The following is a 25,710-nucleotide window of genomic DNA, read 5'->3' on the forward strand; positions in this document are numbered from 1 at the left end:
TCCAAGTTAAAGCTGAAGCATGATTCTTTGGATCTAGGGTAATGGGACACTACCGCTGGTGACAGAATGTAAATTTCTGGAACTGAAGTCTGCAAAGGTAATGGCGTTCTCTTTTCATTTTTAGGGCCTGAAAGTCAGTATACCAAGACTGCTCAGGAGATTGTGAATGTCTGTTACCAGACATTGACTGAGGTAAGTGGTAAAGAGGAGGTCCCCTTAGGATCTAGCTTTCTGGAATCCCTTTGTTCCCTAGAGTGATGAGGAGGCCTTCTCTGCCTATCCTGTTTTAAAATGTAATATCCCACCCCAAACCTCAGCCCACATCCCTTAGTTCCTTCCCTGCTTTATTTTCTTACCTAGCACTAAATGTTTTTAATAAACTATGTAATTATTTACTTTAATTACCATATGTGTCCTGCCACTAGAATAGAAGCTCTTCGAAGACAGGGATTTTCATTTGCTCTTTTTACAACTTTTGTATCCCCAGTGTCTAAAACAAATGTTGAATGAATTCACTAATTTTCTTTATTTCTCAGTATGATGAGCATTTGACTCAACTTGAGAAGGATATTTGCACAGCTAAAGAAGCAGCTTTGGAGGAAGCAGAGTTAGAAAGCTTGGACCCGATGACCCCAGGGCCTTACACACCTCAGGTGAGTCTGAGGACTAGAAGCCTCCTCTTACAGTTTTCTTTTTGGTTTGGGAACTTGGGAGCATGTTAACAGATGTATTTACTGAGATACCCTTCTTCTCTGTCCTTCCTCTTCATATGCCTTTCGTGTGCTTTCTTGTCTTCTCAAAGGCTAAGGTGAGTGAGGGCCGTGGGTCTTGGTAGCCTTGTTGAATCCAGAAGAGACAGATATGGGATGAATGAACGGGGTGGGATCTTAGTTGTTTAGGCAGTATTTAGGAATACCAGATTCCTGACTACCATGGCCAGAGGCATTCTCTTGAGTCTCTGGGGCTCCCTTGCCTCATGCATTGGGGTTCTAGGACATCCCTAGAGTATAGACATGGGCCACATTGTTCCTGTGCCTTATAGATGCCTGATTACTCATTCCTTCTGAGATATCTCAGTGTAGCTCAGATGTCACCCATTTTCCTGGATTGACTCGCTCTCCCCATAAATGAAGACAGGTAATGTTTTATAATGTTCTTCAATTTTCATGTGAAAGACTAGAGAGCAAGATTAATAAGAAATTTTTATTCTTTCTGATCTGACCCTTGAATGTACTAAGAGTCTCTTTCATCTATACTATACTCTTAGAGGGCTGGTATATTTGAATAATAAGACTTACCAGAATATAACTGTATTGGAGGCACTATGGTAAAGTGGAAAGTACATGAAGGTTGGTATAAAACAGTCCTGGGTTTGAGTCTTAGCTCTGCTGCTATCTAGCTTTGTGAACTTGGGAAGTTAACTTAACCCCTCTAATCCAGTTTCCGTTTCTCTAAAATGTACTTTTCAAGGTTGTTGCAAACATTAAACAAGGTCATTTGCCCAGCACATAGTAGACATTCAGGAAATGTTTATTTCCTTATCTGTATGAAAGTCACCTACAGGGTTCTCAGAGGCCCTTTCAAATTTAACCAAATATTCTGATGCATATTTCTCCCAATTCCCACTGGGAAACGTTTTTCCATTCTGCTCAGGTTTCACTCTGAACTAATAATGCAACCTGTGTGATCTCTGTTGGATAATTGCTGTCTATATCTCATTCATGCACTCTCCTTACCTATCTTTTACTCTCTCTTTCACCCCAAAACCTAGGCCACTGAGGGGCCAAGTATAAAGAGCCCTAAGATACGTCTTCCAGGCCCAGAACAAGGAAAGGCTCTTGGAGTGTGTGGGCAGATTGGGTCAAGGGGGCTTGGGTGAGTGATGTTGCCCAGGAAGGTCCTATTTGCTAATAGGCCCACAGCTTCCACAAGACCCTTTGTGGTAAGTTAAAGCCTGGGTTTTAGCCATCATTCCCCAGGAGAGTCTAACTACTGAGTGGCGTGTTTGCTCTGCTCTGTGACAGCCTAAGGCTAGCCCTTTGGTGAGTCAGACCCTTAGACCCAGAAGCCATCTTCCTTTCTTCCCTTCCCCTCCCACACTATCTCAAATGGTGGAGGAAAACCTGGCAACTGTTCTTCCTCCGGAGCAGTAGCTGTTGTTTTGTGCAGTTAAGAGGATCTCCTATGAGGAGTAGGGTGTAGGTATTGCCTCTTCATTATTCCAGTTCACTCTCTGATCATTGCCTTCACTCATATATACACGTTTTAAATTAGAAAGCCCAGTGCATTATTTCTAAACCTGAGGAAGATGCGCATGAGTGATTGTCCTTACTCATAACTACTCTCAAACCCAAATGCTATTAAAGTGTGTTTGTGTAAGTTTAACCTGTCATAATACAATTTTGTTGTGTAGAAACATGACAGTAATCTTACTTTACTTCCAGCTCTAAATGGTGGTAATCAATAATGTACTTTCACTCAACTATTTCTACCCAGCTTATATTGCACCATACATTCAGCTTAACACTTTCTCTGAAATTGCTTGCTTTACATTTTCCCACATAGCATTTCATTCCCTGATTTTCTCTTCTTTTGTTCCACAACTAGTTTATTTGCAGTGTAATGCTTTGAATTCTGTTTTGCCTCTCTTTCTCCAAAACCCTGTTCCCAATCAGCCTTGTTTACTTTAAAAACAACAACAACAAAACCAACAGCAAAGTAACACATGTGGGTTTTTTGTTGATAAAAGTAACATGTTCATTGGGACACATTGGAAAATATACAGAATAAATAAGTTACTTAAAATCAAGTCCACCAGTCAGAAAGAACCAACCACTGTGAACATTTTGGCGTGTTTCAAATCTGTAATGCGTGTACGTGTGCGTTTATAGACACATTTTTTTTTTTGCGGTATGTGGTCCTCTTACTGTTGTGGCCTCTCCCGTTGCGGAGCACAGGCTCCGGACGTGCAGGCTCAGCGGCCATGGCTCACGGGCCCAGCTGCTCCGCGGCATGTGGGATCTTCCCGGACCGGGGCACGAACCTGTGTCCCCTGCATCGGCAGGCGGACTCTCAACCACTGTGCCACCAGCGAAGCCCTATAGACATATTTTTAAAGTGAAATTGGTCATTATGATCTTGTCTTGTTTTCGCTTCACATTATATCATGAGCATTTTATTTCATTAAATAGTCTTTGAAAACATTTTTAATAGCCACATAATATTTCTACCCTCAGCCAGCTTTTTAGAGAACGCTTTCCTACTTTTCCAGCCTGTTCTTTTTTAGTCCCTCCTGCCCTCCTTTCACTGAATTAGACGGTTTGTTAAACCCCTGTTCTCTTCAGGAGAGGGAAGAAGGAAGGAAGCTATAATTTGTTGACTACCAAGCATTGGGTAAGGAGCATATACACATCTCTTAATTCTCCCAAACAACCTTGTGAGGTAGACATTATCATCCGTGTTTCACAGTTGAGGAAATCAAGGCTTAGAGAAATTTTATTTGTTAAAGTTACTCAGCTAGCAAATGGTAGAGCCAGGACTCAAACCCAGGGCAGTTTACTCCAAAGTCCATGGTTTTTCACCATGCCATTTTGCCTCGTAGCATCCTCTGGTGAGCTCATAAGCTCTTACCCCATTCCATGCTCTGGTTGGAACTGAAATTTCTTTATCCCATTTTCTATTAGATGTCTCTAAACCAAACAATCTAAATGGCACTGGTATAAAGCCCTGGGCCTAAAAACAATAAGACAAGGCTTAGAAGAAATTAGGTTATTGACCATAAAGGCTGTTAGAACATAGAATTGTCCCATAGCTTTGATGCTTTTCTGCTTCAGGCTTCTGATCATATACATCAGATGCCTCTCTGCTAGAATGAGCAACATTTGTGAGATACCCAAAAATCTGTCCATAAAACTATGTCAAAACTATGTTTTCTCTTTAAATGGATTGTTCTGCATGATCTTTTTCTGCAGTGAATGCTCTAAAGGGGAGTTCTCTGTATTTCTTGCTCCCTTTACTAAATAGAAGCTAAGTTGTATGATTTGTGCCACAGCCTCCTGACTTGTATGATACCAACACATCCCTCAGTATGTCTCGAGATGCCTCTGTATTTCAAGATGAGAGCAATATGTCTGTCCTGGATATTCCCACTGCCACTCCAGAAAAGCAGGTGACACAGGTAGGATATTCTTTTTCTCTTTGTGAGATTGGTAGTGTGTTTGGGGGTAGGGGATGGGGGAGTGATGGTGGTGGTGTGTGGACATGTGTCAAGGATGATGATTGGACCCCTTGGCCCTGGAATTAAGGCCTGGAAATGTGATTTCAAGGTGGGACGGTGGCAGGTCGCATGACTGGCATTGTCTTCTATCTGTCACCATGGGCAGAGTCAGGCACAGCAGAACTTAAGGGAAGGTACAAGTGTGAAAAATGTGTGAGGCATCACAGCAGCCTGACAGGTGACTAGAAAGACCAACTGCATTCAGAGACAGAGTTCAAAATAATTGCCCTGCTACTTTACTGTATATGAGTTATCTAAATTAAAGTTATTCTTAAAATTAAGTTTTTTAAGTTGGCCTTTTCTTGAGGTATCAGCAGATACTCCTGATCTGAATCCAGAAATCTTATCAGCTGATCTCAGTCAGGGTTCCATTGGAGAGTGCAAAATCCAGGAGGGTTTTTCTGTCCCAGAGTCCAACACAAGCTAGGGAAAGCTTGGTTTAGAAAGGAGGAGTCTCCTTGTGATGATACAGTAATAGTAGACCAAGGCCTTCCTGTTCTTTGGGTTTTTGTTTTTCTTTCTTTTAACCCTACCTGTGATTTCCAAAGAATGAATGGGGGAAAATGCACATGCCTTGAGCTGTGTAAACAGCCCCCACTAGCTGTGGGGTTGGCTGGGATATCAGGGAGGAGCATCGGTCCTGAGTGAGAGCCCTCGGTTAACTCCTCCTACTGGCACGTCCCTCAATGATGTGCTATTTGTGTTCCTTACTCAGATGCGCCAGGGCCGAGGTAGGCTGGGCGAGGAAGACTCTGATGTAGATATTGAAGGGTATGATGATGAGGAGGATGGGAAACCTAAGACTCCAGCCCCAGTGAGTATGCTTACAGAAAGCTTATGGTTACATTATACCCTTATATGGTAGGAGCCCCAGTAGTACAGGACAGGCCAAATCCCCAGGCGCTATCAGAAGGTCTCCATAGTGAGGCCCAATCTGACTTGTAAGAACCAGCTAAACAAATCTATCCACCAAAATTATGTAACTTCTTGTAAGGCAGCAAGGGGGGTGCGGCTGGTGGTGGCTTCTGGTCTTTTACTTGGTCGATTAATGGGACTTTGATCCTCAACTGGTCTCATTTAGGAAGGTGAAGATGCAGATGGTGATCTTGCAGATGAAGAGGAGGGAACTGTGCAACAGCCTCAAGCCAGTGTCCTGTATGAGGATTTGCTTATGTCTGAAGGAGAAGATGATGAGGAAGATGCTGGGAGTGATGAAGAAGGAGATAACCCTTTCTCTGGTACGTAGCTCACCATGGCACCCTCAGGACTTGGGAGGAAGCTCTGGGCCACATATGCTGTTACCAGAAATTGCTCTTTTATTGAAGTCCCATTAGTAGACCTCAGGGTACTGAGCACTCACTCATAGGCTGATCAAATTCATTAGTCTTAGAAGAGGTGAAAAAATACAACACAGGAGGTACAAAAGATGACAGTCAAAAAGGCAATGCCAAAGCAGCGGTTTTGATTTAAATACTTGATAAAAACGAGATAGAAGTGTTATATGTGGCAATAGGGAAGGAAAATGAAGAAAAAAGATCCTGCTTTGGGATTTTTTTGTGGATTAATGACAATAGCAGGGGATGAGTATAGGAGGAGATGATGGGGGGGGGAAGAACAGATAGATAGCACTGAAATGGAAAAAGGAAATGATTTTTTAATTCTCTTTCCAAACTACAGATCTTGTCAATGTTGACCCTAGGCAATCCTCTGAGGTGAGGAGTCAAGGCAAGATGCCTCTGTAGATGCATGGGATTAACTAGTTCTGGAAGACTAAGCCAATGATGTTAATTCTTTGTCAAACTTATCTCAAGATCTGTCTCTTTTCACAGCTATCCAGCTGAGTGAAAGTGGAAGTGACTCTGATGTGGGATCTGGTGGGATAAGACCCAAACAGCCCCGCATGCTTCAGGAGAACACAAGGATGGGCATGGAAAATGAAGAAAGCATGATGTCCTATGAGGGAGACGGTGGGGAGGCTTCTCATGGTTTGGAGGATAGCAACATCAGGTAATCGGTAGCAACATGCTACAGGGCTGTGGCATCAGTGCCCAGCTATGATGTCAGAGGGCCCAGCATCAGATTACTTTCATCCATCAAACATTTCCTGAGCACCTACTAGGGCCAGGCACTGTGCTAGGCCCTTGGGGATACACAGAGGAGCAAGACATATCCTGCCCTTGAGGAGCTCACAGTCTAGTGGAAGAGACTGATACAACGAAATTATTACAAATACAGTGTGATGAGAGCTACATAGCATAGGTTAAGTACAAAGTGCCAAGTCACCACTGAGGAGGGAGTATCTCTCTCTGCTTGGAGTAATCAGGGAAAGTGTCACAGATGAGGGAACATTTGAACTGGGCCTTACAGGATGAATAGGAGTCTACTAAGTAGATAAGTGGCAACAGGTGAGGAGATCCTTAGAGATAGAACAGTATGTTCAAAGGCACAGAAATATAGCAAAGTAAATTCCAGACAGAAGGGAGGTTGCTGGGCGTTGTGACTCTAGAAGTAGCAAGGGAATATACTGTAGAGGACCTTAACTGGTATGCTAAGACATTTGGATTGTGGTTAATGGGAATCATCACTTTAAGGAAAAGAAAGTAACATCAAATTTGTGTGTTAAATAACTCTAGGGCAGTGATAAGGAATTCAGCTAGAATCTATTAGGAGTGGAAGAAAGGGAAGGGACATATTCAAGAACTGTTCAGAGGGTAGATCAATTGGATTTAGGAGGTAAGGAGATTAGATATATAATGAATGGGAATGTCACTGAGAGAAGAAAGAGGAAAAACAGGTATTAGATGGAGTGGGAAAGGAGGCAAAAAATGAATTTGTCTGTGGACATGTTGGATTTAAGGTACATATGATACATCTAAGCCACAGGTATCCAGCAAGCAGTAAGAGTCTATTCATCCAGCAGATATTTACAAGTACAAAAGCAAGGATGTTGTCCTTGCTTCAAGGAGTTTAGTCTAGTGGGAAATCTAAAACAGGCAAACAGATGATGATCACAGTGTAACAAGAAAAGTGCTCTGATAGGCAGCGACAGGATTTTTCTGGGACTTGGGTAGGAGTGGAGTAGGGGAGCTGGTTAGAGAAGCTGAGCTGAATCAGAATAAGAATCAGCTAAATGAAAAGGAAAGTGAAGGACATTCCAGAGACTAAGAACAGCATGTATGACGACACAGAGACATGAAACACTTCTAGAGAATGCAAGTAGCTCAGTGTGGCTGGAGGTTTTGATCATGATCCGTGTAATAGACAGTTTAAAGAAGTAGGTAAGGACCAAATCATGAAGGGTCTGAAAATTTGGGGCAGACATTGAATGAGCGTAGTATGATCAGATCTGTATTTTGGAAAAGTTGCTCTGTGCCCCAAAAGAAAGATGGGCAAAAGCCATGAATTAACAGTTTACAAAAGAAATGCAAATGGCCAATCAATATATGAAAAATTAGCTTTCCTAAGAAAGAAATGCAATAAAACAATGAAATGCAATTTTTTTACCTATAAGATGGGCAAAGATTAAAATGAATGATAATGCCCAGTGTTGGAAAAGGCATGAGGAAAAAGACATTCTGAAATGACTGGTTGATAATATAAATTGAAAGGGGTAGGTGAGAGAGATACAGCAATTTATCATTATAAATCAGAAACTTAAAAAGCGTGCATCCCCTTTGGCCCCCACATTCCATATCTAGGAAGTTATTCCATGGGAACAATAAAATACCTTCATCAAGATGTTTGTACAAGGATGTTTATCACAGCATTGTTTCTAATAGTGGGAAAATTGAAGACAGCTTAAATGTTCTAGTGAGAGACTGAAATAAATCCTGTTACAGCCATACAGTGGAATACCATGCAGCTATTAAAATGATGATATAGATGTATGTGTATTGACATGGAAGGATGTTCATTATAAACATTAGTGAAAAAGCAGATTCCTGAAGAGTATGTAGAGTATTCCAATTTTGTAAATAAAAAGAAAATGTTTAAGCATCAAAGTGAAGTGCATAGAAAAAAATTTGGAAGGTCATATACCAAAAGATTATCTCTGGGTGGTAGAGTTATTGGTGTTTTTTTTTTCTTTTTCTTTTTTTCTGGTGTATATTCTAATTTTTTTTTAACCAGTGAACGTGCATTACTTGTGGTTTTTTTAAGTAAAATTAAGAATAAACAAACAAACAAAAATAAACAGCACTCTGGCAGAAATGTGAAGAATTAATTGGAGGAGAGCAAGACTGGAAGCATGAAGACTGATTTCAGTGGTGCAGGCGGCCAGGGGTCACAAAGGACTAAGCCAAGGCAGGCAGAATAGGGCTGGAAAGGAGGGGGTAGAGACAAGATATATTGAAAAGGTAGAATCTTCAGGACTGTTGACTAATTGGATATGTAGATGAGTGAAGCTGCAAGTGGCAGAAGAAACTATGAGGCTCTCAGAGCATTTATGGTCATGTAAGCTGGCAGTGTGTTGTTCAGGTGTAGGGGAGTTTCTTTCATTCAGATTCTTGCGTATATGAAGTTGGCAAGTTGATGTTTTTGAATAGGATCATTTTTCTCTCAGGGACCTGTAGAACAGTCCAGAACCATCATTTTAGTGTCCAGGGGAGGTGAGATGGGCTGATCCCTTGGTGGCACCAAGAACGGGACTGGTCAGCTAGAGGATGGTGTCCGAGCTTGAGAGATGACATGTTTCTCTTCTCAGTTATGGGAGCTATGAGGAGCCTGATCCCAAGTCGAACACCCAAGACACAAGCTTCAGCAGCATCGGTGGGTATGAGGTATCAGAGGAGGAAGAAGATGAGGAGGAGGAAGAGCAGCGCTCTGGGCCGAGCGTACTAAGCCAGGTCCACCTGTCAGAGGACGAGGAGGACAGTGAGGATTTCCACTCCATTGCTGGGGACAGTGACTTGGACTCTGATGAATGAGGCTTCCTTTGGGCCTCCTTGGTCAGCCTTCCCTGTTCTCCAGCCTAGGTGGTTCACCTTTCCCCCATTTGTTTATATTTGTACAGTGTCTGATCTTGAAATCACCAGATTAACTAGTACCGTAGCCTTTAAAAATTAGTAAGTAAGGGCTTCCCTGGTGGCACAGTGGTTGAGAGTCCGCCTGCCAATGCAGGGGACACAGGTTCATGCCCTGGTCCGGGAAGATCCCACATGCCGCAGAGCGGCTGGGCCCGTGAGCCATGGCCGCTGAGCCTGCACGTCCGGAGCCTGTGCTCCGCAACGGGAGAGACCACAACAGTCAGAGGCCCGCGTACCACAAAAAAAAAAAAAAAAAAAAAAAAAATTTAGTAAGTAAGTAACTGATAAAAAATCACCTCTCCTGATCTTCCTGGGGGCAGTGCCACCCTTTGATTTAAAACCAAGCAACCCCCTTCCCCCTACCACTAACAGAGAGTAATCTTCTCCAGTGTCCCCTTTAACTCCATTTATTGCTCTTAGTATCATTCTTTCCTGGGGAAAGAAGAGAAATCATGAAATAACTAATAACTTTATGTCCTCTTGATGTATTAGAAAATTTCCAAGCATGGTATCATCTCAGTTTTCTAATTTGCAGGCTGGAACAGGGACAGCCCCTCTGCTGGGACAGAGAATTGGATTCTGGTGGACTCTATGCCACACTAAAAACATAAACCTCTTGGACAAACTGAACTGCCCATTATTTTATTATTTATTTGATTATACAATGCCTTGTTCCTAAATGGATTGGAGGCAAATAACTAAATGTTTGAAACAGCCTATATGTCAGAAATGATATGTTGCCATGTAAATGTGTTCTGTCCCTCCCCCCCAGGGGAAATGGTAGGGAAATGGTAAGTTCCTTAGGGCAAAGACTGTGTCTTCTGTTTCTTTTCATGCTTAGGATATGGTTCTGTGCAGAGTAGGTACTCAGTAAATGTTCCTAGAATCATAAAATCCTCAACAGATTCATTACTGAGCGTCTGCTCCATGGTAAGCGTTCCATCAAAACCTTGGGATGCAAAATGAAATAAGACGCATTCCTTTCACTGAACAATATCACCATCAAGTTGGGGGAGGGGGGGTGGAATTCAAGACGTTAATAAATCATTACAGTACTGTGAGATAAGTGCAATTAAGAAGCTAGATATAAAGTATTGGGGAAAAAAGAAGAGTGATCATGTCTGAAAAAGTCAGGGAAGTCTTCCTAGAGGTAATTTTTAAGCTGATTGTTGAAGAATTAATTAGTAGGAGCTTGCCAGATGGAAAAGTGCAGGCAGAGTGTAACATGAAGTGAAAAGGACGAACTCCAGAAATGGCAGAGTGTGTTCCTAGTTTGTTTGTTTGTTTGTTTGTACCAGCCTTGTTCCGGAAAGGATTTAAGGTGGTTTATGTTCCAGTCCCTCGAATGCTGGAATGGCTAGAGATGAGACTGAAAGATGGATAGGAAGCATATCGTCAAGAGCTTTGATTTTGATGCTAATGCATATGAATTCATATTATGAGAAATGAGGCGCTCTAGTGGAGTGATATAATCAGATTTGTGTTTTAGGAATTTTCTGTATATTAAATGAGGAAAAATTGAACAATCATGTAACAAGTGTGATACCATTTTTGTAAATGACAAAACCCATGTGTGTGTATTTATATGTGCTTATATGTATATGCAAAGGAAAAGGTCTGAAAGGATATACACAAAACTGTTTGCAGTGATAACCTCTGGGGAGTGGGATTGGAGGGGAGGAGGATTGGAGGGGAGGGGGCTATATGCTTGTGTGTATACTGGGTGGGGTATTGTGCTTTTATTTCTGTATTTGAATTTTTTACAAGAATGTATGATTTTTGGAATAAAAAAATTAAAAAAATTCCAGCACTAGTGCGGAGAGTGGTTTGGAGAGGGGCAAATCTAGTTCAAGTATGGGGTAGTGGAGCCTGAACCAGGGCTGTGGCATTAAGATGGGGAGGAGGGGGATGAATTTGAGAGCTGTTTAGGGGATAGAATCAACAGGACTTGATGACCAATTGGCATTTGGGAGTGGAGAAGGAAGAATGAAAGGTGGCTTCCAGAATTTTGGTTTAGCTTGATTGGATGGGTACATGGTATTCATTCATTCAGCATTTATCGAGCCACCTATTTTTATCAAGTAGTCTGCTAGATGCTGATACAGACGTTAAGATACAGTTTCTGATGGCAGGGCACTTAAGGTCTAGAATGAGTGGTAGACACATAAATATAAATAAGTTTAATAAGAAATGATCATTGCAATAAATATTTATAAAGTTTCATGGTGATAAGGAGTTACCAACTCTGCTTATGAAGTGAGGATAAGAAGCCTTCGTAGAGGGGAACCCTTCAGATAGATCATGAAGAGTAGGGAGGAGTTTGCCGGGGTCAGTGCGGGGGAAGTATTCTAGGCAGAGGGAACAGAATGCTTAGGGGCATGAAAGTACATGGTCTGTTCATGGAACAACAAGTAGTTCTGGATGGATGGAATATAGGAAACATATGTAGTGTAGTGATTATTTACAAGGCTCAGGTTCAAATGCTCATCTTAGATCACTGGCACAGTGTGGAAAATGGATGGGCTGGGGAGGGCTGATGCCAGATGAGAGATGATGGAGACTTAAAACTGGCTGAGGCATTGGCAGTAGGCGTGAAATGAGAGGTACCTCTTGGTGACTGATTGGATAATGGAAAGTAAAAAAAAAAAAAAGTGGAATCTAGGTTTCTGACTTAGGTGATTGGGTAAATGGTGATGGCCATTCACTGAACAGATTGAGGGTGGAAGGTAGGAGAAATAGCTAAGTTCGGTTGGGAGCATGTGTGTTTAAACTATGATAGGTAGAAAGCTTAGGATTTGTGCAAACTTGGGAGTAGGTGAGATCACACAGGAAGCCTGTGTAGAGTCAGAAGAGTATGGAGGGCAGAATGCTGGTATAGACCAATTTTTAGGGGTGGTCAGAAATAGGAGAACTTGAAGAATGATATTTCTTAAACCAAGGAAGGAGGTTTAAAGGAAAAAAGAAAAAGACTTAGCATCTATACCACAGAGAAGTAAAATAAAGCCTGAGAGCTTTGGGGTTTGGCAACTAGGAGGTCCCTGGTGACCTTAGCTAGCAAGAGAGTGAGATTAGAAGCCAGCCAGCAGGAGGTTGAGGGACAGATGGAAGATGAGGAAGTGACAAGAGAGATCATAGACTACCCCTTCAAGAAGCTAGGCTGAAAAAAAATAAAAAAAAAGAAGCTAGGCTGTGAGGAATAAAAGAGGGGGAGAGTCTTAAGATGGAAGAAAAATAGGGACTTCCCTGCCTGTCCAGTGGTTAAGACTCTGCACTTCCACTGCAGGGGCCGCAGGTTTGATTCCTGGTCAGGGAATTAAGATCCTGCATGCGGAGCCTGCGAAGCGCAGCCAAAATTTAAAAAAAAAAAAAAGGAAGATAAATAAGTACGCTTGCGTAGGCTTAAGGGAGAAAGCAATAGAGAAGGAGGGGTTGGAAAAAAGCAAGAGAAGATAATTGTTGGAAAGACCTCTGTGAAAACAGGAAGGAATGTTAGCATAGATAGCATTTCCTCCTATAGGAGAAGAGATTCCCCCCCAGAAGAAGGAAGGAGTTGGAGTTACAGATCAGCCTATAGATGAGGGAGGTAGAAAGTTGGAGGAATTCACACTTCATAGCTTCAGTTTCCTCTGTGGAATAGGTAAAATCATCCTTGTGAGAAAAGTGAAAATGGGATGGGAGCTCGAATAAAAGTGTTGAACTGCTGAGAGAGAGAATGAAAAACCGAAAACCTGCTAAATGTCCCATTAGTAGCAGAGAGGTTGAATTGCGGTACGTCCAGTCAAAAAATATTCAACTGTTGAAGAAGAATGAGGAAAATCTACATGTGCTAATAGGAAAGATATTTTTGAAGAAATAAGTCTTAGAATAGTAGGTGACATTTAATTTCACTTGTTTAGGAGACAAAAGGAATGTAAATCCATATTTGCATATTCACAGAGAAGATTCCGCATGTTGCACTTCAAACTTAACACCTCTAGGAGTGAGGTAGGGTTGGGGAGGGGCGCATTCTCTTCACTGTAAACCCTTCTATTAATGTTGAAGTGTTTCTTGGTATTTTTTTTTAATGGTCATGAGGGAAATGGGAGCTGGAGCTGACATGGGATCCATAAAAGGATTGTTATAGGTGTTCAATGAACAAATGAGGTTAAAGGCTGTTTATTTAAAATGGTACCGATTTACTTTATTGTGTGATTTTTCCCCAAAGGTCCTCAGCAACACAGCTGTCATGGTGTAGAAGCAGAAAAGGTAAAGCAGTTTGCATGTGACTATAAATAGGGATGGTTAGAGCATGGTGCATATGGAAGGGGCTGGCAAAAGCTGAAACTAGAATTAGCCAGGGTCCAGATCATGGAGAGCTCTATATGCTTTGCTAAAGAATCTAGACATAATCCTAAAGGCAGTAGGAATCTATTGAAGGATTTGGATCACTTTAGCTGCAATTTGGGATATGGACTATAGAATAGGACTGGAGATGGTTGTGGCAGTCATTTAAGCAAGATATGAGTCAGTTGTGAAGCAAGAACAGTGGGCAAAGATTTGAGAGAATTGAGGAGGTAGAATCTACAAGTGATTGATTAAATGTGGGGGATATTTCAGTCAGTCAAATGCTGATTTAGCCTAGTGGGTGCCAGGCATTATTCTTCGTGCTCTGAATACAGCAGTGAATAAAACATACCCCCTTCCCTCAAAGAGTTTAGGATCTAGTGGGGGCGGGGAGACAAACAAGTGAATCAGAGTGAGAGAAGTACTCCGAAGACAAAACAAAGTGATGTGACAGGGTATGGGGTGAGGGTTCTAACTTAATGGTCAAGGAAGACCTTGCTGAGTAGCTCTCATTGGCGTATAAATATGCATGTATTACTGTGATAAAACATTTTTTTTTAATTTGAAAAAGTAAGCAATGAAGGAACCACAAAAGGTACTTTAAAAGACTGGCCAGAGAAGTATGAGGAAACCAGGATACAGTTTTTTGGGATGCCAAAGGAGAATTTCAGAGGATGGAATGGTCAGCAATGTCCAGTATTTGCAGAAAGGTCAGTCAGATAAGGACTGAAATATGTCATTTGGACTTGGCAGTTGGTGAGCCTAATGAAAATAGTTTCTTTGGCATGGTGGATGCAGAAACCAGATGGCAAGTGGGTTTAAGAACTGAATTGAATGTGAAGTAGAAACAGAGCTTGATTTGATTAAATAATAGCTATCATTCACTGTGCCAGCCCCTCTGTGCAGAGAGCTCTTCTTACCTGACCTCATTTAATCCTGAACCATCTATGAGATCAATATTCTTCCCATTTTACAAATGAGGAAACTTCCTCAGGAGCACCAAGGGTCGAAGAGATTAGCCTTAGCCTAGAGAAGGGCCGTCTTTAAATTAAGACCAGAAAGATGGGTACTGGATATAGAGAAGCAGTAGGAAGGAAACCATGACTCTGGGCATTGTGGACCATGGTAAGGAGTTTTGTCTATATTCTAAAAGCAGTGGGAAATTTTTCAGTGGGAGTGGGGTGGAGCCTGAGAAGGTAACGTCAGGATTGTGTTTCCAAAACACCGGTTCCATATCAGTGTAAAAATAGACAAATTTTTTTCCTATTGGTAGTTTAATCTCCTTTGGCAATTCCAGGGTCTTTGGTATTACGGTGCAAATATTTGCCTAAATATAATAATATAATTTGTTTCCCCCTGACGTTGAAGATAAGCCACTGGTGTACTTGTACTGATTCCCAGGCCCCAGTTCAACCTTCTTGAGTCAGAATGTCTGGGGAAGACTGGTGGTGTGTATATTTTACAGATGGCCCAAGTGATTTTTTGGCCACGCCACGCAGCTTGTGGAATATTAGTTCCCCAAACAGGGATTGAACCCATGCCCTTGGCAGTGAAAGCACAGAATCCTAACCATTGGACTGCCAGGGAATTCCCTCCAAGTGATTCTTATCTGAGAAGTTTGGGAAACTGATTCAGCAACATTCCCAAATTTATGCTATCCTCTGTATCAGCTGTTGTTGCCAAAATCTTAGCTCTCTGTGCACCAGTGCCAAACAGAAATATGTAGACAGAGTGATGGAGGAGAAAGAAAGAGTGGCTTTATTTCTTTGCCAGGCAAAGGGGAACACAGTAGGCTAGGGCCTCAAGAACTGTGCCCCCCTTCACTGGGGAATAGGGAGAAGTTGTATAGTCAGGGGTAGTGGTCAGAGGTATGTGATAAGGATCAAGGCAGTAACAGTCTTGCATTCTTCTTTCTTCTGCAGAGTTTCAAAAGGGTGGGGTTGCTGACAAGATTAGGGTGTGTTCAGGGTCTCCTAATCTCCTGAGCTTCTCTGGTCACTTTAATCTTGCCTCAGGTGGTTTTGTGGCTGCTCCTCCCTTGATTAGCAAAACTGTTCAGGTCTGCCCTTTGGAACTCAGGGAAGGTCATGGAGGCTGGAGTCTTGCTTACAAGAAATGAGGGACAAAAAGGCCTCCCGGCCCAGGAGCCCCAGAGAGCCCTACTCAGCATCGATCCCTTCCTTTTCTTTGATATTCCTCAATCTTGAGGAGAACAGATGTTGGACAAGAAAAGGGAACAATCGTTTTGGATAGAGATGTTAATCGTAAACTCGGCAGAGGAACTCAGCTTTCGGGGGACTCGGTTTTCATCCCCACTTCAGCTGTATCTTTCCCCAAATCTTTTAGGGAACGGGGCGACAACAGCTTTAACTACTTCTTGCTGAGCTGGGGCGTATTCCTGCCTAAATTTTGGGGAATAGATAACAAATTAGAAGTATTTGAGTTCCAAGTCCTGGATCTGAGTCTTGTGTGATTAAGAACTCAAACCTTTGTTTTGCCATTTTGGTGTAGCAGACCCAGTTAGAAGTAAGAGGAGTGACAACTAGAACGTTAGTAGACAGAACAGATCTCATTTCCTTGGGAATTCAGGGAGTAAGTCTGAAGCCCAGTCTGGAACCGGCACTTCAGAGAGACTTATTGTAGCCAGTTGTTTCCAAACCATTCCCTGTATGGGGAAAACCTATCAAGGCAATCCTGAAGACCCAGAAATAGGAAGCTGACCACATGTCTAGCAGTTAGAATTATCGAAATAATCAGCATGTGAATCTATAGGTAGAAGGTATGAGAAAGGATAAGAAAACAACTTTCATTCCACTTGTCGGAACAAATACTTAAAGTTTCCCAAAGGGTGAGATGTCTGTTTCTCAGGAGTCTGTTGGCTGTAGGCAGGCTTGGCTGGTCAATAGCTGATAATCTTCTTACTCTGGTATGATGTACCCACGGTTTTACTCTATCTAATTTTAGAGAGGCGTGAGTAGTAAGAAGAACGTGCTAAGATAAGATCCCTTTCATTTTTTTCTTCAGGCTGCTGCTGCTGCTCAGGTCATTGCTCTTTTTCATACTTCAGCAGCACCCCGTCTCCCGCTTTGAAGGGAGGTAAGAGAGCTTCAAGGGAAGGGGAAATGAGCCAGGTCCAGGATCTCGGGCAAGCTGTCTACTTCTGATGTCGTCGTCTTCTCGCCCTGGTGTGAGTGTAGTTTCTCCTTTGTTTGAGCATTGTTTTGAGGTGATTTTCAAGGTCAGCCATCCTCTCTATAGGCCACTCCAGTGCAGGGGCCCTTTGTGAGTGGAAATTAATCCAAAAGTCAATTCCCTTCAGTTTTGCTGTGCATAAGCTAGTTAAGAGTACCTGAAAAGGGTCCTTCTCTCCAGGTTGGAGATAGTCCTTTAAATTTTGTCTTTTCCGGTATGCATAATCCCCTGGTTGCAGGTCATGGGGCATCTGATCTTCATCCAAAGAAATTACGGAGATAAGCTTCAGAAACAAACTTAGAGTATCCTTTAATAATGCAATTAAACTCCGCTCCGGCTCCGGATAAGCAGCGGCTTGGCGTGGGCTGCGCGGAGAATGGATGCCCTCGTGACCTAATGTCCGGCAGGCTGTAGGGCCTGCCGACCCGGCTCGCAGGGAATCGACCGGCTGCCTGAGTGCCTGCGCCACCCACTACCATGAACGAGGAGGCCATCTGCAGTGCCCTGCCCACCATCCCGCACCACAGGCTCTCCAACTTGCGCTACCTGAGCCGCGGCGCGTCCAGCACAGTGTCTTCTGCCCGCCACGCAGACTGGCGCGTTCAGGTGGCCGTGAAACACCTGCACATTCACACCCCGCTGCTGGACAGTGATCGGTGAATTATTCTCTGTAACCTGACTTCTGCCCAATGAGTGGACCTTCCCCAACAATCTCCCAACTCCTTATGAGTAGACTGCTGCCATGTCATGAGGACATTCAGAGAGCCAGTGGAGAGGCCTATGTGACAAAGAAGGAAGACCTGACAGCAACATGAGCAGTCTTGGAAGGGGACTCTCCCCCAGTTGAGTTTTTGTGTTTTTTTTGTTTTTTTTTTTTTGTTTGTTTGTTTGTTTTTTTGCTGTACGCTGGCTTCTCACTGTTGTGGCCTCTCCCGTTGTGGAGCACAGGCTCCGGATGCACAGGCTCAGCGGCCACGGCTCATAGAAACTGAGATAATGTCTGTTGTTCTAAAAAATAATAATAATAATAATGATTCGATTAAACTTTAATATAACATAACAGCAAAGAATTATGTGAGAGATGAGTCTTAGTAATTACAGATCTCCATTAACAAAACTGGGATTTAACATTCATTGCAAAATCTTTTTCTCTCTAAAATAACCCTCTTTTTTACTAAATGTAACCAAATTAAAACTAGATGGTTTGTAAAATAAGTGTGGGCTCAGTAAACTTGGTTTGATGATTTATATAACTGTAATTGATCATATAGACTTTTTACTTGATGAAACTTTTTTTTTTTTCTTTTTGTGGCACGCGGGCCTCTCACTGTTGTGGCCTCTCCCGTTGCGGAGCACAGGCTCCGGACGCGCAGGCTCAGCGGCCATGGCTCACGGGCCCAGCCGCTCCGCGGCATGTGGGATCTTCCCCGACCGGGACACGAACCCGTGTCCCCTGCATCGGCAGGTAGACTCCCAACCGCTGTGCCACCAGGGAAGCCCCCAGTTGAGCTTTGAGATGACTGTAGCCCCTGCCAATATTTTGATGGCAGCCTGCCTGAGAGCCGGAGCCTGAGGCTTTGACACTCCCAGCTAAGTTGCACCTGTTTTCCTATATCTGTTTCCACAGAAACTGTGAGATATTATGTCTGTTGTTCTAAAAAATAATAATGATGATTCGATTAAACTTTACATTAATATAACATAACAGCAAAGAACTATGTGGGAGATGAGTCTTAATAATTACAGATCTCCATTAACAAAACTGGGATTTAACATTCATTGTAAAATCTTTTTCTCTCTAAAATTACCCTCTTTTCTACTAAATGTAACCAAATTAAAACTAAATGGTTTGCAAAATAAGTGTGGTCTCAGTAAACTTGGTTTGATGATTTATATAACTGTAATTGATCATATAGACTTTTTACTTGATGAAACTATTTTTTTTTCTTTTTGTGGCACGCGGGCCTCTCACTGTTGTGGCCTCTCCCGTTGCGGAGCACAGGCTCCGGACGCGCAGGCTCAGCGGCCATGGCTCACGGGCCCAGCCGCTCCGCGGCATGTGGGATCTTCCCAGAACGGGGCACGAACCCGTGTCCCCTGCATCAGCAGGCAGACTCTCAACCACTGCGCCACCAGGGAAGCCCTTGCTGAAACTTTTATAAGGAGTCTCAGACTGGACTTTTAAAGGACCTCTCAGGGCTAGGAAAGTCACACCAAGGGTTTATCACAGATTTTTGCCTAACCTATGTAGGTGAATTCCTCCCTTTTTGAGGTCTCCAAAATACCTTGGGATTTCTGTAACCACTAGTGGGGTAGCCTTCCTAATTTATCTGATAAAGCTGCAGGGAACCTAAGAGTTTCCAAACTCTGGAGGGAGCAGATAGATAAGATAAATGTTTCAATTCTGCTTACAAAAAAGTATAATTTACCAAATTTCTGTAAGTTATAATGAGTTTGAGGGGAAGGTCTCCTTATACCTGGAAGACACAGATTTAAACCGGTAATTTTTTCAGATAGAAACCATAAAAATAACCATATTCACCAGTTCACTCCATCCTGTATAACTAATCCTTTTTTGGTTAACAGCTTTATGAGGCCATCAGGTTTTTCATTAGAATTCTTCAATTTCTTACACAGTTCAGCATTATGGTCTGAAAGTCAGAAACTTGTATATATCCAAAAGTCCTTTCTATAAATCTTCTTGAAGGGGAAGCATTTTTTGCAAAGGCATTAGATTGAAACCGTAAGTGTCTATAATGACAAAAGACTTAAAAAGGCACGTTTGTTAAGGAACCTCCGTACTTTTCTCCATAGTGGCTGTACATTCCCACCAGCAGTGCAAGAGTGTTCCCTTTTCTCCACACCCTCTCCAGCATTTGTTTCTAGATTTTTTGATGATGGCCATTCTGACCGGTGTGAGATGATATCTCATTGTAGTTTTGATTTGGGCATATACCCTGAGAAAACCATAATTCAAAAAGAGTCATGTACCAAAATGTTCATTGCAGCGCTATTTACAATAGCCAGGAGATGGAAGCAACCTAAGTATCCATCATCGGATGAATGGATAAAGATGTGGCACATATATACAATGGAATATTACTCAGCCATAAAAAGAAACGAAATTGAGCTATTTGTAGTGAGGTGGATAGACCTAGAGTCTGTCATACAGAGTGAAGTAAGTCAGAAAGAGAAAAACAAATACTGTATGCTAACACATATATATGGAATTTAAGAAAGAAAAAAGAAGTCATGAAGAACCTAGGGGTAAGATGGGAATAAAGACACAGACCTGGTCTTCCCTGGTGGCGCAGTGGTTGAGAGTCTGCTTGCCGATGCAGGGGACACGGGTTCGTGCCCCGGTCCGGGAAGATCCCACATGCTACGGAGCGGCTGGACCCGTGAGCCATGGCCGCTGAGCCTGCGCGTCCGGAGCCTGTGCTCCGCAACGGGAAAGGCCACAACAGTGAGAGGCCCGCGTACCGCAAAAAAAAAAAAAAAAAGACACCTACTAGAGAATGGACTTGAGGATATGGGGCGGGGGAAGGGTAAGCTGTGACAAAGTGAGAGAGTGGCATGGACATATATACACTACCAAACGTAAAATAGATAGCTAGTGGGAAGCAGCCACATAGCACAGGAAGATCAGCTGGGTGCTTTGTGACCGCCTAGAGGGGTGGAATAGGGAGGGTGGGAGGGAGGGAGACGCAAGAGGGAAGAGATATGGGAACATATGTATATGTATAACTGATTCACTTTGTTATAAAGCAGAAACTAACACACCATTGTAAAGCAATTGTACTCCAATAAAGATGTAAAAAAAAAAAAAAGAATACTTTGGAGAAACCAAATCCAGTCTTGTTCTAGCCCATTCCTATTGAAATCCATGTACCCAACTAAATTTAGTCCAATCTTAGAAAATCCTGATTATGTATCACTCTTTTCAGTATTTTTCATTCTTCACACATTTTTTTAATGCTTTTTTAAAAAAATTATTTAGTTTATTTTTGACTGAGTTGGGTCTTCGTTGCTGCGCGCAGGCTTTCTGTAGTTGTGGGAGCGGGGTCTACTCTTCGTTGAGGTGCGCGGGCTTCTCATTGCGGTGGCTTCTCTTGTTGCGGAGCACAGGCTCTAGGCGCGTGGGCTTCAGTAGTTGTGGCTCACGGGCTCTAGAGCACAGGCTCAGTATTTGTGGCGCACGGGCTTAGTTGCTCCACGTCATGTGGGATCTTGCAGGACACGGGCTCGGACCCGGGCTCAAACCCGTGTCCCCTGCATTGGCAGGTGGATTCTTAACCGCTGCGCCACCAGGGAAGCCCTTCACACCTTTTACTAAAAACACATATCTTACTTTCCTTAAAAGTTTTTTCCCATTGAGTTCCTTTTCTTGTTGACAAATTTGTAATAGATACAGAATAAGGTCTTATTTGACCTCTAGGTGTACGACAGAAGTATTATACTTGACATTGATGACTCTAACATATCTATATTAATCAAACCAACAAGCTTAAGCCACCTTCAATACCAGATATCTGTTTAGTACTGAATATTTTGCAGATGACATGAACCTGAAATTCATTCTAGCCAGATTATTTTCTATTTTTGAGTATTTATATAAGCACTTAATTTTTTAAAAAGCCAACTAGTAGAGCTCTTTTACGAATTCATTTTTGGCAATACCATACACCTACAACACACATATAGACACTTACGAACACACAGACCAACATAGAGGCCTCATAGTTTCTGTTCGAATTTCAGCCCTGAGTCAGGTACAACATAAAAGCCATCAGTTACAAGGGGTTGGATTCAAATTGGGTTTCTAGCAGATGGAACACATCAAGGTCACCTATCTAGATGGTTAAACCCTTTTTACTAGTGTTTACAGAAGAAAAGACACTTAAGATTTCTATTTATCCTTGACAAGTCAAATTCTAAATTACTTTACCCTTTTTAAAATTTCCAGTTTAAAAAGATGGCAGAGCTAAGTGTTCCTGAGAAGACCAGATAGGACATTTGCATCTCAATGGTACAGGCAAGTTCCTCCTAGGATGACTTCGTTTCCCTTTTGTTTAATACTTATAAGCCTCTTAAGATAAATAGGGAAGGTTTTGGGAGTGGTGAAAGAGATTGGTGGGTTTTGGATTATTTTCGGAGCCACACCTCTGGTCCTGTAAAGACTACATTTGTAAAACAAGGACAGTTTTGTTTTCTTTTTCAAAGAATTGGGTGACTACCTCAATGATATTGAAGGACTGACATACCCATTCACCCATGTTGGAAAGTGTTACTTTTCCTCATTTAGCTTAGGGGAGGAGTCCTCTTCCAAAATTCCTATCAGGCTCTGAATATCAGCTATGGTTAGTTTAGTCAGACCAGTGGCCTCCTATTTTGGTAATCTATTTATAAACATTTTTTGAGGATCTTCCCTACGTTTAAGAAATTGGTACCTTATATTTAGACACTATATAACCCTTCTACTTAATATCACCGGCTGGATATCTTTGGCCAAGCCGGGAACCTCGATATTCCATGTTCCAGGGTCTACTAAGGCTTATCAGAACAATCTGAAGGAGTAAGGGAACATGCAGAAGTGGGGGAGGCTTGTTTTCCTCCCTGAGCCAGGAGAGTTTTTCTGATTCCTCAGGCTTTCAATTATAGGAGAAAGTCCTGGACATAAGGGAACCTCAGTCCATTTTCCCATCCTGTGGCAATAAAGATCTAATTGTAAGAGACCCATTTTTAGGCCATTCTTCTTTGTCATTGGATCATAGCTATAGGTTGACCAGTCATTCAAAATTTTTTCTAAGGGGCTCTCAGATAGGGGTGGAACCTTACAGGAAGCGCTTCCCATTCTAGCTTGAGCAGTTAGTAACATGTCTGCGCGCTCAAACCAAAGTAACCAAACGAACCCAAACCTTGCCAGCTGGAAGCCACACTCAAAATTAAAAATATCAGCAAAGAGATGCCCAGAAATCAAAAACCAAATGGCAAAAATGCCCTAAATGTGACTTCCCAGTCCCACTAGACGTGTGACCTTTGTCCGAAGCGGCGCCTTACAAATGGAATTTCCCTTCACAGGGAGAACTCCCCAAACTGGAACCGAAGTTCCCCAAACGAACAAAGTCAAAGAGGCTACGGTGTGCACTCCAGGGAACTTACCAAATTGCTGGCAGGTTTGTTGCGACGTACCAAACGCCCTCTTTCTGATCCTCCAAGAGTTAATGTTGTCTCAGGGTAGATGTCCCGGCTGATGCGGAGAAGGGAGAAGGAACGTGTCCTGAAGGCAAGGAAAGCCTCGGCAGCTGCTAGGGCAACCTCTCCCCCGATCTCCGCCGCAGCCATGGAGTTCTGCAGCTGAGACGGCGGGTCGGGTATGATCGGGGCAGGGCCCTATGGCAGGGGAACCCTGGCGATCTGGCCTCAGAGAAATCCTCCAACCCTCTGCTCTCCCTGGGGAGGGTGGTGTGGAGAGAAATCCCTGAGTAACCGATCAAACCGAGGGCCCTACGGGGCCTCCTGCCCACGAGTCAATCCCGGATGAGCCCCCAAATTTGTTGCCAAAATCTTGGCTCTCTGTGCAGCAATGCCAGACAGAAATATGGAGACAGTGTTATGGAGGAGAAAGAGTGGCTTGCTTTCTTTGCCAGGCAAAGGAGAACACAGTAGGCTATCACCTCAAGAACTGTGCCTCCCTTCACTGGGGAATAGGGAGAGGTTATATAGTCAGGGGTAGTGGTCAGAGGTATGTGATAAGGATCAAGGCAGTAACAGTCTTGCATTCTTTCTTCTGCAGAGTTTCAAAAGGGTGGGGTTGCTGACAAGATTAGGGTGTATGCAGGGTCTACTAATCTCCTGAACTTCTCTGGTCCCTTTAGTCTTGCCTCAGGCCCTTGATTAGCAACTGTTCAGGTCTGCCCTTTGGAACTCAGGGAAGGTCATGGAGGCTGGAGTCTTGCCTACAAGAAATGGGGGACAGAAAGGCCTCCCTGCCCGGGAGCCCCAGAGGTTCCTGCTTGGCATCACTGTTCTTCAACAAGTGTTACATCAAAATGGGAATAGGGGTTGCTTATTGTAAATTTAAATTCCTGGGCTTGGAATGTGCATTTTTAACATGCACATCTATAATTCTGATGCAGATCATCCTTAAAATAATACTAGCAACAATATTCATAATAATCCTTTGGTAAACATAAGTACTTTAGAAGAAGTATAGAATCACAATATTTTAATTATCAGGTATATAGTATTACAAATTTATCCTTTGCTTTTTGGTTCGTAATAACTTAATATTCAAGGTTTTATAAATAATAAATTACCCTTAATGTTATGCATTCAATCTATTATTTATAAATGTCATACCTAAACTGACAACTTAAATTACATATAAATTATGAATTCTGCAAGTTGGTTTAAATAGATGTAAGACTTTAAAAATCATTTATTTAAAAATGCCTGTACAGGTTTGGATTTTCCACATTTTGGAGTCTCAGAATGCAGTGTTTTCAATCAACTGCACATTACAGCTTTTCAACTTTTAAAAATACCCACTCATCCTGATTTACAGTAAAATAAAAATGTGTACTTATATCCTGTGTTTGTGACTCTCTCACTTACACAGTACAAATAAGAACTTGTATCAACCAAAAATTTGACTGAGTTAACTGTAAGAAGTGGTCAAATAACAGAGTAAGCAGAATTAAATTACATTTTAGTAGGTGAAGGGTATGTCATATCAATGATCACAAATTTATTCATTTTTCCTGTGTTTCCTTCTTATGAAATCTGGAATACTATAAAGGGAGGAAACAGCTATATGGGAAAACTTGGGAGCACATTTATTTGCTCTAGTTCCCAAAACTAGAGACATAGTTAAATACTTAGGAAGGAAAAAGAATTTATCAATGAAAAATGAAAGTTGGTAGGGTGCCAGATATATTTTGCTTCAGTTTTCACAACTGTATCAAAGAAAGTATATTAGAAGCTGTTTATTTTAGACAACTCACTTCCTAAATTCCTTTATCCTAAATATTGACAGTCTGCCTATCTTTTAAAATAACATCAGCATAGTGCTGGGCACATATTATGACCCTGAAGGCAAAAGTTTAAACCAGTCTTATTTGTTTCTTTTGTTTCTTCCCCAAATACACTGGGAGTTAAGATGAGCATTCATTAGTAAACAAATGTTCTAGATTCTGGGAGACCCGGGGGGGGGGGGGGGGGGAGGGGGGGGGCTGTAGATTCTAATGGTGGGAAAGGTCACCAGAGTCTGCGAGGAGGGTTTTTTTTTAAAGCCTCCCAAGTGATAGGGAGACCTGCCCCACCCCACCCCCAGCCCTGTCCTTCCCCAATCCCTGATTTAGACAATTTGATGAAGTTTCCCCAATATTATATTACAAAAATTCGTAGGTTTCAATACTTAAATTTAAAACTAATGGATTTCTTATCAACGAGGAATTTTCAGCCTTTACCTTTGTTCTCTATCAAACAGCTCTCAGTCTATCAAACAGTGGTTAAAATAATGGATCTTACCCTGTTTGGGGATATGGATAATTTTGAAAATATAGTAAAAGCTTTGATATAAATACACATAAAGTTTTTTTATTTTTTAAAAAAATATTTTTAATTTATTTTATAGTGGAGCATAGCTGATTAACAATGTTGTGTTAGTTTCAGGTGTACAACATAGTTATACATATACACGTATCTATTCTTTTTCAAGTTTTTTTTCCCATTTAGGTTATTACAGAGTAATTTTTTTTAATTTTCTTTTTTTTTTTAATTTTTGGCTGCGTTGGGCCTTCGTTGTGGCACGCGGGCTTTCTCTAGTTGCACTGAGCGGAGCGGGGGCTACTCTTCATTGTGGTGCGCGGGTTTCTCATTGCGGTGGCTTCT

At 42.2% G+C, this 25,710-nt stretch overlaps 1 protein-coding gene across 9 annotated transcripts in view; it reads left to right on the forward strand.

Moving 5' to 3' along the window:
• Positions 1-18,923, forward strand: part of TAF1 (TATA-box binding protein associated factor 1) — a 99,122-nt gene extending 80,199 nt beyond the window's left edge. For 3 of the 9 annotated variants that reach the window (XM_082864986.1, XM_082864987.1, XM_082864990.1), the window contains exons 33-39: positions 125-192; positions 537-653; positions 4,052-4,177; positions 4,992-5,090; positions 5,358-5,514; positions 6,106-6,283; positions 8,979-10,974. In XM_082864986.1, coding sequence (XP_082721112.1) covers positions 125-192; positions 537-653; positions 4,052-4,177; positions 4,992-5,090; positions 5,358-5,514; positions 6,106-6,283; positions 8,979-9,201 — 968 coding nt within the window. In that variant the 3' untranslated portion in view covers positions 9,202-10,974. Of the gene's footprint in view, positions 1-124; positions 193-536; positions 654-4,051; positions 4,178-4,991; positions 5,091-5,357; positions 5,515-6,105; positions 6,284-8,978; positions 10,975-13,504; positions 13,546-16,647 lie in introns of those variants that run through there. The other 6 variants (XM_082864991.1, XM_082864993.1, XM_082864989.1 and 3 more) reach the window with 5 other exon arrangements.
• Positions 18,924-25,710: the final 6,787 nt, after the last annotated feature.

This window comes from Leucopleurus acutus (genome assembly GCF_964270905.1).
Source record: "Leucopleurus acutus genome assembly, chromosome: X".
In the NCBI taxonomy this organism is placed as follows: Eukaryota; Metazoa; Chordata; class Mammalia; order Artiodactyla; family Delphinidae; genus Leucopleurus; species Leucopleurus acutus.